Below are 15,464 nucleotides of genomic sequence, written 5' to 3' on the forward strand. Positions count from 1 at the left end.
GATGGGTCCACATGTGGTGAAGGAGCAGGTATCGGCATTGTGTTGATTTCACCTCAAGGAAGGAAGTATGAGTTTTCATTGCCGATTGTTGCTACATCGACAAACAATCAGGCTGAATACCAAGCCTTGATAAAAGGGTTAGAATTGCTGAAGGAGATACGTGCCGATGCTGTTGAAATCTTTGGTGATTCTATGCTAGTTATAAATCAATTGGCTGGGATTTATGAATGCCGAAGTGAAGTTTTGATTTCATATTATGAAAGATGTTTGCAATTATTGAAAGGGTTTAGAGATTTTTGTCTTGAACATATTTCTCGACTGCATAATGAAGAGGCTAATCGACTAGCTCAGCATGCTTCAGGGTATCAGCCTATTCAGGAAGTGCTAACATCGGCAGTCGATACCGATGACTGGAGAAAGGAGATTGTCGATTATTTAAAGGATCCATATAAAAAGGTTGAAAGACGTATAAGGTTCCAAGCTACCAAGTATGTGCTCCTTGATGATGAATTATATTATCGAACTATAGATGGAGTTTTACTCAGATGTGTTAGCAGTGATGAATCGAAAAGTTTGATGGGTGAAATTCATGGAGTGTGTGAAGCGCATCAATCGGCTTTCAAGATGAAGTGGATGATTAGAAGGAATGGATACTATTGGCCGACTATTCTTGAAGATTGTTTTAAATATTTTAAAGGATGTCAGGGGTGTCAAAAGTTTGGTAATATTCAAAGAGCGCCTGCATCGGCTATGAACCCTATAATTAAACCTTGGCCGTTCCGGGGATGGGCTATCGATCTCATCGGTCAGATTTATCCGCCATCGAGCAAAGGACATAAATTTATTCTAGTTGCTACCGATTATTTCACAAAATGGGTTGAGGCAATTCCTTTAAAAAAAGTGACATCGACTAATATGATCGATTTTGTGAAAGAGCATATTGTTTACCGATTTGGTATTCCTCAAACTATCACTACCGATCAGGGTACTATGTTTACATCGGGAGAATTTGATGAGTTTGCTGTAGGTATGGGAATTAAAGTTTTAAATTCTTCTCCATATTATGCTCAAGCTAATGGTCAGGCTGAGGCTTCTAACAAAGGGATCATCAAACTCATTAAGCGCAAAATTAAAGAAAATCCTAAGAGGTGGCATGCAGTATTAAATGAAGCCTTGTGGTCATATCAGATGTCATGTCATGGTACAACCAAAGTAATGCCTTATCAGTTAGTATATGGACACAACGCAGTATTGCCTTGGGAAATTAAAACTGGCTCTAGGCGAATACATTCTCAAAATCAGCTGACAGCCGATGATTATGATACTCTTATGAATGATGAGTTGGAAGATGTGGCGGGTCATCGGTTAAGGGCTTTAGTTAGCATCAAAGAAAATAAGAAAAGAGTAGCCAGATGGTATGACAAGAAGGTGAAGGTAAAGGAGTTTGCCGATGGAGATCTAGTCTGGAAATTGATTTTACCGATTGGGACTAAAAGTTCAAAGTTTGGAAAGTGGTCTCCTAATTGGGAAGGTCCATATCGGATAAATCAGTCTGTTCCTGGTAACGCATATATTCTAGAAACCCTCGAAGGGGTTGTGTTTCCCAAAGCATTAAATGGAAAATATTTAAAGAAATATTACCCTAGTATCTGGATGGATGCATAAAAGTATAAGTGTCGGTAACAGTCCTATCGGCTAAAATTATACAAGGATGTCAATGTCTCATAAAGTGCCGATGCAATAGACAAGATTTACAAGTTTAACAAGGATTGGATAGCCAATATCGCACGCAGGCGAATCTGGTCGGCTTCCTTCATTTCTTTGATGTCTTCATCGGCAGTACCCTCCACAGGCTTGAGTTCTTTCTTCATGGCCAAGGCTTTGCGAGCCTGGATGTCTCTTTCTTGCTGAAGGGCCTTGATGGCATCAGGTAGCTGGCTTTCTTCTTGTTGGGCATGAGTTAAGGCTGCCTCGACTTCTTTCAATTCAGCCAATAGAGCCATCCTCTTTGCCGATAAATCTAAGATTTTCTGCTTAAGTTCAGCGCCCGAAGTCTGCAAGTTGCCGATGCCCTTGTGCTTCTCATCGGCAATCTATTTCAGTTGTAGCATCTCTTCTTTGAGTTGAGCCTAAGCTACTCTATCGGCAATGCGTTGAGCAGCTCGTTGATATTGTAGTTGGCGGCTTTCTAAATGGGCTGCTGGGAAGAGTGCTTCTTCAACATCGGTAGGGACCTGGCCATGGATTGTTTTGAAAAATTGCCTTTGCGGGGTCCGAGTCATCTACCAGTTGGGCGGTATCCTGCTGTAACAAGTCCAGGAGAGCTTCCAACTTGGACTTAATTTCTGCCGATATTGTTCCCAGTGCAAGGGAAGAACTTGTTTCCTCTCCATCATCATCAGAAACGTCAATGGCAAAGGAAAATAGGCTGTTTGGGGAGTCTTGTTCCTGAGAAAAAGAAAAAGAGGTCAGTTAAGGATAAGTATGAATATTATAAATCGACTAGGTCAATCGGCTTACCTGTTTCAAGGCAATTTCCTGTACTTGGCTAGAGGAAGCAGCCTAGAGTATGCCGTGTGGAGGATCGGTTGAGCTTGCCGATGGGATATCCTCTGTGGCTTCATCGGTGGTTGGCCCTTGGGGTATGATGACCGATGGTATGTCCTATACAGGAGGATTAACTGCTTGCTCAGTTGCACCGACTGATTCTGGCCGGCTTGCAGACATTGGGGCAGATGTGGGGATCGGCATGGACTTCTGTCGTTTTGGCTGTGCCTCGGCATCTGTTAAGGCTTTGCGCTTTGCGCTTTGCTTGGGCCTCAGCAACGGTTGGCTAGGGGGCATCAGCACTTGTTGGTTGTGGAGCTTGAACATCTGGTACGCTTGCCGATGTACCCATTTGTTGCTACAAAACAAGTGTAAGGTATGATATTTAACAGATAAAATGTAAAATCAAAGGAATACCTCTGAAGGTTTGTCAGAGGTAGTGGTGCTTGATGTTGGAGGAATTGCCGATGACGATCCAGCAGCGGCTCTTACACCCTGATGATTAATGTTAATACAGTTTGTGATCGGCATAAGTAGAAATAAACAGGGTTGTTACCTTGAATGCCTTGATCAGGGTTGTAGCAGCAGCCAATGGAGTGGCCCTAGCTGTAGCCAATTTGGACTTGGAGGTGATGGTCTTGGCATGGGTCTTCTGGTGAGTCAAAGCAGCTAAGGTGGGGGTGTTGTAGCCGATCGGTGATATCGGGGAAACAGGCCGAAGATCGAAGGGTTTCCCACTTTTGCTCATAGATGGTGCTGGGTTGTTAACCTGTCACGAGAAAGTTAGTTACCGATATATGAAAGGAAAAAGCAGAAGGGAGTTAAAAGAAACTTACTATGTCATCGAGAATGGCGTATTTAGGGTCGATCATGTGCCGATATGTGTGAGGAGATGTTGCAAATAGTTGTTCCCTCCACTCTCGCCACCATTGCTTATATGATTCGGTGATGAAAGATGCTGGCGTCCAGATGGATATATCGACATCTGTAGTATCGGCATCGGGGGAGAGTCGCACTACCCTGCTCCAATCTATTCCGTAGGTGATTGTTTCTCTGGGTTTGATCACATCGGCAAAACAAAGTTTGATTGGCAGTTGCCCAAAAGCTAATTGATGGGATACTGCCGATGGATTGTAAAATTCATACGTGATATTGGTGTTTTTCCCGCTACCAAATGTGTTTACTGGGATTGCCCTGGGAGTAATGATGGCCATAATGAGTTCATTATCCTGATTCAGAGTGTCATCGACAAAGTTGAAAAGAAGGGGGAATCTGTTTTCTTCGTCAATATAAGGTACCCAGGCCCTATGATCACGAGAAAGACCATTGTAGAAGCTTTAGAAGATCTACCGATCTGGTCTTCATTGGCCTCTGTTCCAGGGAGGACAATTATGGCTTCACCAAAATTGAGGGGTGAGCATGTTGCCGATTCCTCATCCCCAAGCACGTGGTCTTCTGCAATTTCTCGTGGGAATTGTTGGGCAAAGAAGTCTCATTGCAAACGTTTGTGCATATGGGCATTCAGCCACATGTTGATAAACCACCACGGGCCTCCTAAGTTGCCAATGGGTTCACCAAGCAAAAGTTTCTAAGACACTTGATGAAGAAGATGATAAGTGGAGCTCAGAAGGTATCGGCCAAGAGAGAACCTTACACCATTGGCCAAGAGTTCAGCCACGAGGAGGAAGGCGTTGGTTGGTCCTACTGATCGATCACAGAAGATAAATTTTCTAACCACATATTCAAGAATGTGGCATGTTCCGTCTGGTTAACTGTCCCAGTCCTCTGGCATTCTTGAATGTATCCCGTCCAACCGCCGATGTTGTGGGTATTCACCCTATATTCAGATTTTCTGCCATAGATGAAGCCTTCATCTGCAGTTGAAATGTCCAAGCCAGCGAGCATGTAGACATCGGCAAGTGTGGGAGTAGCTAGGCCATGTCCAAACATAAAAGTGTTTGTTGTGTCTGACTAGAAGTAAGCAGCTGCAATCATCATTGACTCGTTCTTTTGCATATCGGCAATGGATAGCCTAATGCATTGGTCTAGCTTCCGTTTTGCCCAGTGTACTTGTATCGACCTGTTGACCCTCAAGTACCAATCTTTCCACCCTTTGGTGGTTTTGGGCCAAGATCGGAATGTATCTTTCCATAAATTCAGAGAGAAATTTTGGGCTCTAAAAGGGATTCTATTAACCTCTGCATTAATCAGATCAGTTGGATCTAGGTTGCCCATTGGTCCTAGGCATTGGAAATGCGGCTGATCGGTTGGAATAACTAATTTGTTGCAAAGTTCCTAAGTTTAGAGGATCCAAAGAACAAAGAAAAAGAGAAAAAATTACCAACTGTATGAACTCGCAAAGACCAGAGGAATCGAGGTAAAAAGTAACGGAAGTGGAACGAACCGCAGGGACGTCGAAGTTGATTGCCATTATCTTGAGGTAGATGGGGGCACGAGCTGGAGACTCGAGGTTGATGCTGGAGAAAAGTTCTTGTTGGTTGAGGTCGCGCAGTTGTTCATCGGAGTCGCCGTCGGAAAGAGAGAATCTCAAAGATTGGAGTCTGAGGGTAGAAGACGAGCGTTCCGGAGAAATCTATTTATAAGCCGCTTGGAGTAGGGGTATTCTGGACTTATCTCTATGCCGCGCGCATGTGGGTCGAGGTGGTTCAGATGGATATGGTAACTGTTCGCACGATAATGAAGGGATTGTACAGATGATTTGATGGCAAGTAATCATGACTTGGAAGAGATCTCGGTACAGGATATTTTAATTCTGAAAATGGCGGCATTATTATGTTAGGATCTTGCCGATGGATTATTGTTTCGGTATCTTAACCATAATCAGGGCAAGAGTGGTTGGAAATTGTGTGATATTTACTGAGGTGCGTGAATCAGGACTAGATTTGATTAGATTTGATAACAGATCAAGTTTTGGCTTGGAGGATGAGTTACGGTAATTGGGCGAAGGCAAACATTATCTGGAGTAAATTTCGGAGCATTAATGGTTTTATACTCCGAAATTAGGGGGCATGTGTTGACACCGTTTTTTGCACGTGTCAAAATGATCAGAGTGGGCTAATCGGCAGGAGGAAAGTTACTGTATACGCTGACAGCCGATGAAAATCAGCTTGTAAAGATGGTTGCCGATGAATGGTGGTGATCGATGGAAAGGTTGATTTAGACTCGGGCGTTGCCGATAAGGTTGGAGATGTTATTGTCGATGCCGATGAAGGAAGGCTTGAAAACTACTGCCGATGAAACAGGAGGTATGCCGATGGAAAGGAGGTCGGTGAGAATTCCATCGTAATTGAGGCGGACAGGGAAATAGATAGGAGTTAATTTCCTTTTCTATATTTGTTAGAGTATGATTCATGTAAGAGTCACATGTTTCCTTAGATATGGACTTGGTGTCCTAGTCGTATTTGGTTATGTCTCTTTAGATCAGGGTATAAATATAGATTGAGGGGCAATGTAATATATATCAATCAATATCAAAACCAATTTTTACTCCTATTTGCATCTACTTACTTTTCGGCGACTTCGTCAATTTGCATATTTTCCCTTTTTACGAGTTCTCATTGATTCGGCGAGTTGCATCGCTTCAGTGCGACCTTCGGCAATTCTCGAGTTCCACGTGAGTACCTCTTGGCCATGACTTCCGGGCGTATCGCTGTTGTCAGGACCAAAGTGCTCGTATCTTCATCCTTGTCGATTAATAGGTCAAATCGACTGGCACGCTTTGGATATCGATTCGGGTATTAGCCCTTTGTGTTTGCAGATCCACTTTTGCATCAACACAACCCTCACTCTCCACGCACCCAAGACACACGCAACACGCTCACACACCACCAAGTCCAGCACCCATAGCTAAACCATTCCCTGGGGGTTCACCACCAGCATCACATCCCAGATATAATGCGAAGTGGAGTTAATAATAAGTATAGTGGTGTAATATGCAAGCAAGCAGGCAATAAGCATATATAAGCGAGCGAATGCGCAAAGCAGGGTGACGTAGTAGAGTGGGTTGCATCAGGGTAATAATGGCTCGGGTAGTAGCATGCATCAAAGTACTATCAAAGGAATAATTATAAAGCGCTAGCAGTTCTAGATATTATGCAATGTCTAATAGGATTCTCTAAAAGAGGGTACTGCCATGACACCTGCGATGTAGAGGTAGTAGTGGTACAATTCTCCATTCGTTGGCGTTCCATTAGCGAGGTCTCCTCCTCCTGTGTTGATTCCATTCCGCAGTCCTTGTCATTGTCCATGTTCTCTTGGTCCAATCGTCAGCTACTTCACGAAGCGACACGCAAGGCAAGAGAGCACTCAACACTTGAAAAGACAACAAGACGTAGGAAAATCCAATAACACCAGCGAGGCAATAAGAGATACAGGACTTAGCCCTCTCGGTGGTTGTCCAATTTCCTCGGGCCAAATAATCACAAGTGGTGATTTGCTAAGCACAAGCTTAAGTCATGGCCAAGCCAGTATGGCTTTAGGATAGATAGTTTAAGCCAAGGCTTATCCATAGCAACACCACGGCTCACGTCCTTCGATCCGGGCGTCATGAAAAGGACGGGAATTGGGGGATGGGCCCAATGAAGGAAAAACGACAGGGTTTGACTCTTATAGTCTTATCCCGTAAGTCACTATTGGATACAAGAAGCAGACAAGAATGAATAACACTATTGTAACTTGGCTCCAACGTTCTTCGGCTCGCCCGCTATGGTAGAAAGTGGTAGCGCAAAGAGATTGGACATCCACGGTTTCCCTCGATCCATACGACACAAATACGTCGGGAGCCAAGAAGACAGTCGTTCAACATGGCAAATGCAGTGGGGTTAGCTAGGCACGTCCATGTTATGTTCCCAGACACATCTTCGGGGAAGATGTTTTTAGACGGTCGATCGGGTCAACACACACACGGGTCCGAGGTATGACATAGACTATAGCCTCGCTAGCTAAGAAGAGATAGTCTGGTCTTTGATCCAATCGCCATGGACAAGGCGGGACCGAACAGAGCGGCTAATAGGGCAATAACAGCAAGGAACTGAGGTCTGCTCCTTCCAACACACATGCCACAACGAAGAAGCAAGTAAAAGCAAAAGAGTGGCGAGCTCCATGGTCATGGCGAGGCGAACTCGCGGCCATAAGCTATACCAATGGGTTGGCACCCATCGTTCCACGATTGTTATCTCCAGGTCATCTCCCACAGGACTTGGTCATGGAGGGCTCAAGGCGTGCGGGTGATATCCACATCGATGTTAGTATCGACATCGAATCCATCACGACCATGTTCTAGGGCCGAAGGTAGGAGCTAACACTCGTGGTACTATGAAGCCAACTAAAAAGCGACGGGTCAAGTTACACTCGGCATCACGGTCATGGTGAGATGGATCTCGCGATCGTAGCGTCCGAACAAGGTTCAATCCCTTAGCCGGCTCGAAGGCTCGGCACATAGGCAACAACACCAACAACCAGCGATAAGAGCCACACACAACCAAAGACGCAACAACTTGACACGACTGCGGAGTAGCACATTCCATAGCTGGGTGATAGGTGAATTCCTGTAAGACAGTCATGGACAAATGGGTTGTAAGAATAGGGCCCAACAGGGTGGATATGCGTATACGGAAAGATGCGAGATGGGGCTTTCCATGGTCTCGGTAGGACATACGACTAGGGTTCATGGTCCAGAGGGTACGGCTCGCAGCAGATGGGGTCATGGTGGTCTCGGCAAGCAAGGCCCTATGGTCTCGGCCAGCGAGGCGGAGTCATGGTGGTCTCAGCAACGGTGCTTAGGTCATGCGGTGTCTACCAGGGCTTTGTCCATGAGTTGTGCAATGTGACTACTTCAACAGGCCTTTAGTGCGGGTCCCGATAGATCTCGACGACATGTTCTCGTGACTCAAGGTAGCCAGAACAGTGGTGAAACACGGGCACAAGGTTCCACGAAACCGTCAAGGCAACCAAAAGGGAATCCTGCAGTCCATGATGCGGCGATCAATGCCACGTGGTCCAATTATGGCTTCGGGGCTCACGATGAGGTCATGGTAACTCTTCGCCACGGCATGGCTTGGCCACGATGGGTTTTTCAGGCGACCAGTCCTTTCCGGCGTCTCCTACGCCGTGGATTTGTTTGGCTAAGTCCGGTCCCGTGCTAGTGAGTGCGAGCGTGTCTAGGAGCGGTAGAGTTCCGTCGCAACGTCAGAGACAGCGATCAAGGCTTGACTCATTCGGGCATGGTTCACGGTGGACGAGACATGGCTTTAGAGAATGCTTCAATGGTAGTCGGCAACCACACCGGCGTTCTTGGAACTTCGGTGGTTCGATTTGGCTTGGGTTAGTCACGTGTGTGTGTGCTTGTGTGTCCAAAGGCTGGAGGTGGCCTTGGTCTACGCGTTCTATGGTTGGAACACCATGGCTGGTGAGCAAAGTCGGGGTTGGAAAGAGGGGCATGGTGGTGGCTCACCGAGGTTTGTCAAAGTGGAAGGACACGACCTACGTTGCTCGGTATCGTGGTCTTGGCGGAGCTTGTAGTTGGTCGCACCTGTGATCGTCTAACGACTTTGGCTCATCCGAGTGATCGGGTGACGAAGATGTAGCACTTAATCGAAGCACTTGGGAAAAAGATTCAAGGTACAAGAGATAGACATGCGTAATAGATAGATCGGCATGAAGGGAAATGGAACAAAGAAGTAGACCGGCGGCAAAGGCACGGCATAGGCATAAAAGATCATGATCATGTATAGGCAATGGGTATTGATAGATCAAATAACAATGTAGATAAATGATATTGATGATCAAGGTCAACAATACAAAAAGAACATGGAAAAGAAAGGCAAGGGTTTTAGACGTTGGTGGCTCACCGGCTGTTCGGGCAAGGCACAGATTAGCGGGGAGGTGCTGCGGGACGGCAACCATGTACGCGTCCACGGCTCGAACGAGGAGACAGAGCACAGCGTTGCGGTAGCATGGATTCAGTGAAGACGAGGCATTGCAGTATGCGCTTATGCTTGTCATGGCCAGGACGGGGTTGAGGCTTGGCGCAGCCATGTCCTAGTGGTGGCGCCCCAGCATGGTGTAGCAGGGCAGCGAGGCCGATAAGGTCGAGGTCGTAGCTCCGGTCGTGGTTCCGTGTCGAAACAGGGGCGCGTCGTGGTCGGCTTCATGGTCGAGGATGGCATCGGTGGTCGTGGCCGCGGGCTCTGCTGTGGCCGGTTAACGCTGCGTCGCGCCCTGTCGAAGCCCTCGCAGTGGTGAGTGGTACCATGTAGAGGAGCCCGACGCGGTGCAGCTCCTGGAGATGGGTACTACAGAGATGGGGCATAGAGGCCAGCGAGGCATGGTTGGCGTGGCTCGGTGAAGGAGAGGAAGGCGACGGTGGCTCATGGCGATGCGGTTGTGGCCGTGGCATGTCGACGCCATGGCCACGCTGGTCGTGCAGCCGCACGGCGAGGACAGGACGACATAGGCAGGGAGGATGATGGCGTCTGCGACAAGAAAAGGCGAGGCTTGTCTGTCACGGCAAGGTGCTCGGCGCGGTGGAACATGTCGTGGCGGATCGGCTTGGAGCAGCGACCGGTAACGAGGCCGTGGACGAGGCGCGGAGCAGAGGCAGACGCGCGGTGGCGAACGGAGGACGGCGAAGGGTGCCACAAGGCCTGCTGCTTCCCTGCGAAGTGAAGGATTGTGGCACGAAGGCCGGGCTCAGCATGAGTAACGGTGGGAAGGGAAAGGATGGGGTCCTGGGCTTTGGGTGCTCACCGAGGTCGAGGCGGACGGTGGCGACGCCGGCTCGACGCGGGAGCGGCGACGCGGCCCACGGCAAGGTCACGGCTGCAGACGTGGTGGCGCGACGCTGGCTCAATGGTGGCGTCGTCACAGCGCAGGCGCGCTGCTCTGAGGCGAAGCGGGCTCGGTGCCGAGGTCGCGACGGCGCTCCCGCGCGTGGGCATGACGATGACGGCGTGGGCGCGGGGGGGGGGGGGGGGGGGGGGGCGGCGCGTCTTGGCGAAGCGCGCTGGTGGTGATGCCGTGTACGCAGGCTCGGGCGACGTCACGGACGGCGTCGAGGTCGGCGTTCGAGTGGCCATGGCGCTCGGCTGGGAGCGGCCACGGCCAGCGATGGCTGACCGGCGTGGCGATGCAGCCGGGTAGGGTGGAGCAAGGAGGGAGGGAGAGGGATGGAGCGGCGGCGGCTACAGGGGGGAGCTCTAGAGCGGGCGGCGTCGGGGTACTTATAGCGCGCCAGCTAGGGCTTGGCGGCTGTCTCGGCGTCGTCGTCGTTGATGTGATAGCCGGGACACGCGGCACGAATCGCGCGGGCGGTGGTACGGACGTCGAGGCGGTGCCTGAACGCGCGCGCTCTGCTTTCCTTGTGGCGGCGGCGGATGGGAGCGTCTGCGGCGTCGGGAGGCCAAGGCGCTGCCCTAGGGTTGGCAAAGGCGTCGGCTGCTGGCCAGGCTGGGCCGCGGCTTGCCGGGCCGGCCAGCTGGCTGCGCCGGTTGGGCCAAGGCGGGTTGGTGCGGGGGCGACGCGGGGCAGGCTGGGCCGAGGCTGAAAGCGAGCGGGCTGGCGGGGCAAGTTGGGCCACGGCCAGAAGAGAGGAGTGGCGAGCTGGGCCACGGCTTGCTGGGCCAGAAGGAGGAGGGGGCTCGGCTGGTCATGCTTGGGCCAGATTTGGCTTTTCTATTTCCTATTTTTATTTTTCCAAATTAATCAAGGCTCCTATATTGTATATGTGTGTCGCCAACTTGTACACTTCCTAGTGGGGTCCACTAGAGGTCAACTAGGGTAGTGGGGTCCATGTCAAGGGCTGGCAATTCACGGGCATTGATTTATAAGGAAGGTCGATAGACTTTACGAATTAGATTAAGGGATTCGAATAAGGTTCAAGAGCAAAAGATGAACTGAGAGAGAGGAAAAGAGATTTATAAGATGTTCTAGAAGGGATCAAAATAATTCGCTACAGACTTGTGCTCTCCAACACATAACACTAAACCAACAAAAGAACTCCGGCAACTCCTATAAGTAATTATATATGCATGCAATAATTTATTTATAAATTGTTCTTAGTTTGACCTAGCATCTACATGCTTCACTCAAGTGCAGGGAAAATTTTAAAAAGTTCGTATTTTTTTTTTTTTTTGTTTTCTCCGAAAACCCGGTTGTTACAGGTCGCAGTCCGACGAGGCCTTCGCCGGCGCACTGCACGCTGGCGCGCACGACCTGGCACCGGCCGCCGTGGCCGCCACCCAGACGAAGTGCTACTTCGCGCCACGGCTGTGCTACCTCCGGTGCCACGTCATCGCCGCGCAAGACTTGGTCCACCCTGACCGCAGCCGCCGGTAGCGGATGAGCGTGTTCGCGAGGGTGCAGCTCGGCGCGCAGAGGTGGTACACGCGGGCGTCGCCGAGCGCCAAGTGGGAAGAGGACTTCTTCCTCGTCGCGGCGTGGCCGTTCGACGAGCCCCTTGAGATCGCCGTCATTGACGTCGCCTCGCCGGAGCGGCACGAGCTGCTGGGCGAGGTCACCTTCCCCATGGGAAGCATCAAGGTGCAGCAGTTCGACAAGAAGTTCAAGCCGCCGGCGCCGTCATGGCACGACCTCGAGCTGCCACGTTCGTCCGACGGCGGTGGCGGTGGTGGCGATGATGCCCGGGACAGATCAGGACGGCGGCACGAGTTCAGGAGCAAGATACAGCTGCGCGTCTACTACGATACGTCGTACGCCAGCGACTTCCAGCCATCGGCGCGGCCGCTCCGGTCGCAGGCCATCGGTGTCCTCGAGCTCGCCGTCCTGCGAGCAACCGGCCTCCGGTCAACGAAGCGCCCGAACGACGGGCGAGGGACCGTCGACGCCTACTGCGTCGCAAAGTACGGGCAGAAGTGGATCCGGACACGCACGCTCCTCGACACGGCCTCGCCGAGCTGGCAGGAGCAGTTCACGTTCGACGTGTTCGACCCCTGCACCGTGCTCACCGTCGCCGTCTTCGATAACAGCCAGCTCTCCTCCGCCGAGGCCTCGCGGCGCGGCGACACCGACGCGCCGCTGGGCAAAGTCCGCATCCGCGTATCCACGCTAGCGTCAGGCCGCACGTACGAGCAGCCGTACTCCCTGTTCGTGGTGCACCCCACCGGGCTCCTCCGGTGCGGCGAGCTCCACCTCGCCGTCCGGTTCACGCACACGGCGTGGCTCAACATGATGTCTCTGTACCTCCGGCCGGCGCTGCCGAAGCAGCATTTCGCGAAGCCGATCCCGACGCACCTCCTCCCGAGGCTCCGGCGGTACGCCGCGGACGTCGTCGCCTCCGGCCTGTCGCGCGCCGAGCCGCCGCTGCTCCCGGGCGCCGTGCACTACTTCCTCCGCGACCCGTCCGCGCACCCGAGGCCCGACGTGGCGGAGGGCTACGCGTACAGCATGCGCAGGTCCCTCGCGGCTTGCGCGCGCCTGCGCGACGTGCTGGCCCCGCTCGCCGCGTTCGCGCGCTGGTTCCGGGGCGTCCGCGACTGGGACAACCCGGTCACCACGGTCCTCGTCCTGATCGTGTTCGTCGTGCTGGCGTGGATGCCCTTCCTCATCCTTCCGACCTTCTTCCTCTACCTGTTCGCCGTCGGCGCGTGGAACTTCTGGCAGTGGCCGGTGGGGCCGGCGCAGATGGAGCACTACAGCGGCGGCGTTCCCCAGGCCATGTTCGAGGAGGAGTTCGACGCCGGGTTGCCGTCGGGGACCCCGCCGGAGGTACTCCTCCAGTGGTACTTGCGACTCCGGGAAACGGCCGCTCACATCCAGGGGTTCATCGGTGACGTCGCCTCGAAGGGAGAGCGCGTGCACGCGGTGCTGGAATGGAGGGACGGCCGCGCCACGGTGATCGCGCTCGTGGCGGTGGCCGCGCTCACCGTCGTGAGCTACGCGGTGCCGTTCAAGGCGCTGGTGTCTGTCACCGGGGTCTACGTGATGAGGCATCCGCTGCTGCGGCGGAAGGAGCCGTCGGCGCTGATGAGCTTCTTCCGGCGGTTGCCGTCCAATGCCGATGTCATGCTGTGATTGTGATGGACCGTGGACGTACACTTCTACAGCTGTTCTACTACACTGACGTCATGACGGCTGTTTGTTCTACGCGGTTGTATCACAAGCTCCCTCTATATAAGTCAAACTGTACTAAGTTTAACTTAGAGATTATAGAGAAAAAGAACAAATTAGCATAATATAATTAGTTAAAATTTAGTTTCATGATTTATATCTTGGATGTGATAGTTTTTTTCCTCAAATACTTGCACATCTTTGTACTTAAGGTAGAGAGTTTTGGACATACAACGACGCACTGTTAGAGCACCCTAGAGGGTTAGAGGATTTACGACTCAGCTTTGAACCGCCCTAGTGTACTAATTCCATAAGCTATTACTCTTAAGAGAAGACAACCTAAATTGGTAGCGCCGACCTCTACCCACTGCGCCGTTTCAAATTTGATCATAGCGAGTAGTTGAGGTAGCAACATGTTCGCGCCACAAAAGCATCTTGTATTCCTCTCTTTCCACAGCTTGCAAGCTACCAGGGTGAAAAGGGTGTCTCCACCGCGCTTGTCGGTTCCGCTCCAAATCACTCTCCACACTCTCCACCAGTCGAGGATGGTGGGATGTGATAGATGTTAATGCTCTTATGGTTAAATTTGAACTTAGAATAGCTTGATATAGGACAAATACATATCCATTATATTTTTGGACAGCGACGAGAGTACTTTGTAGTGTAGAAGGTAAGAATGTTAAGCTGATGTGTTCCTTGCGCTCAGCATCCTATCCTTCTTGGAGGTGTCGTCTAGGAAACCCCATGTGTGCCTTGGTGGATGTTAGTCAACATAAGGCCGTGCATATGTGAAATTCACCTCTTTGCTGTGTGCTGGGTCGCCGACAATCAAAGCCGGCAACAATGACATGTCATGTTCTCTTTCTAGTGGGGGTCCAGGATAGCAGTATAAGTGGTGATGCTTGAAAGCTTTGGGTTGATGTCCCTCGTATGACTATATTAGTCACTATTGTGCAAATTTGGCAAGATGATACACGATGGGCCCTGGTTAGTGTGAGTTGTCATGTGTTGTTTTAGATTGCCATCTAAGCCCCTGCACTAATAGTGTTCTAGAGCCGTCCTCTCTCCGTCCTAAAATAAGTGTTGTTTTGGGACGAAGGGAGTATTAAAGATATGAAGGCACGCCGAATCGGCGGCCTCTCAGGGTGTCCACATAAGTTCTTTTTATTTAGTGCATTAGATAGAAATTCCACGGCTCAGATGAGATAGATGAAGCAACTGCACCCATTAAATGAAGTCCGGCTGCCTGCTGATTGTACACGACACGTAAATGGACGGTGACGCGTAGCAGAGGACGGTGGATTCTCGACATGCATGGTCGGTGCAGGGTGGTCGGCACGCATCCTCGCATGCCGCTGGGGCCTTGCTTGCATGCATGCAAAAGCTACTGACACTTGCTTGCTTCACGGGATAACTGGTTGCCCACAAAAAAAATATCTCATCCCCTCCCATTGGCATCCCGTCGTCTCCTCCGCTATCTCGTCGTCGTTGTCGCCCTGCCCTCTGCCTTCCCCTGCTCCGCTGTGCCGCCGGCACCGCGCCGTGCCGAGGGGCACCAACCGCTCGGGCGTGCTCGCGCCGGTGCGCCGTGCAGGGGTTCACCGTCTCCCCACCGCAAGAGGGGGCGGAGCAGGCGATGGAGAGGGCGCACCGCCCCGCCACTTCCAACCCTAGCCAGACGAGCTCCCACCTCGCCGGCGGCACCGACCCCTCCCCCGCCGGCCTCCCCCTCCTCTCCTCCTCCCTCCTTCCCCCTGCAACCCTAGCCCCGACGAGCTCCACGACCCTGTCACTGCCGCAGCCGCCGGTCGTCTCTCCGGCGTCGGTGGCCA

The 15,464-nt window shown here is 51.4% G+C and overlaps 1 protein-coding gene across 1 annotated transcript; it reads left to right on the plus strand.

Annotated features, from left to right (window-relative positions):
- The first annotated feature begins 11,904 nt into the window (after positions 1-11,904).
- Positions 11,905-13,596, plus strand: LOC136479551 (FT-interacting protein 4-like). The gene has a single exon (XM_066477383.1). It carries the CDS (start codon positions 11,905-11,907, stop codon positions 13,594-13,596), a length of 1,692 nt encoding a protein of 563 aa, XP_066333480.1.
- The last annotated feature ends 1,868 nt before the right edge of the window (positions 13,597-15,464 follow it).

Source organism: Miscanthus floridulus, chromosome 9 (assembly GCF_019320115.1).
Source record: "Miscanthus floridulus cultivar M001 chromosome 9, ASM1932011v1, whole genome shotgun sequence".
NCBI lineage: Eukaryota > Viridiplantae > Streptophyta > Magnoliopsida > Poales > Poaceae > Miscanthus > Miscanthus floridulus.

Excerpts from the sequence above, each read along its gene's own strand:
- LOC136479551 (XM_066477383.1), top strand. The coding sequence starts at position 11,905 with ATGAGCGTGTTCGCGAGGGTGCAGCTCGGCGCGCAGAGGTGGTACACG.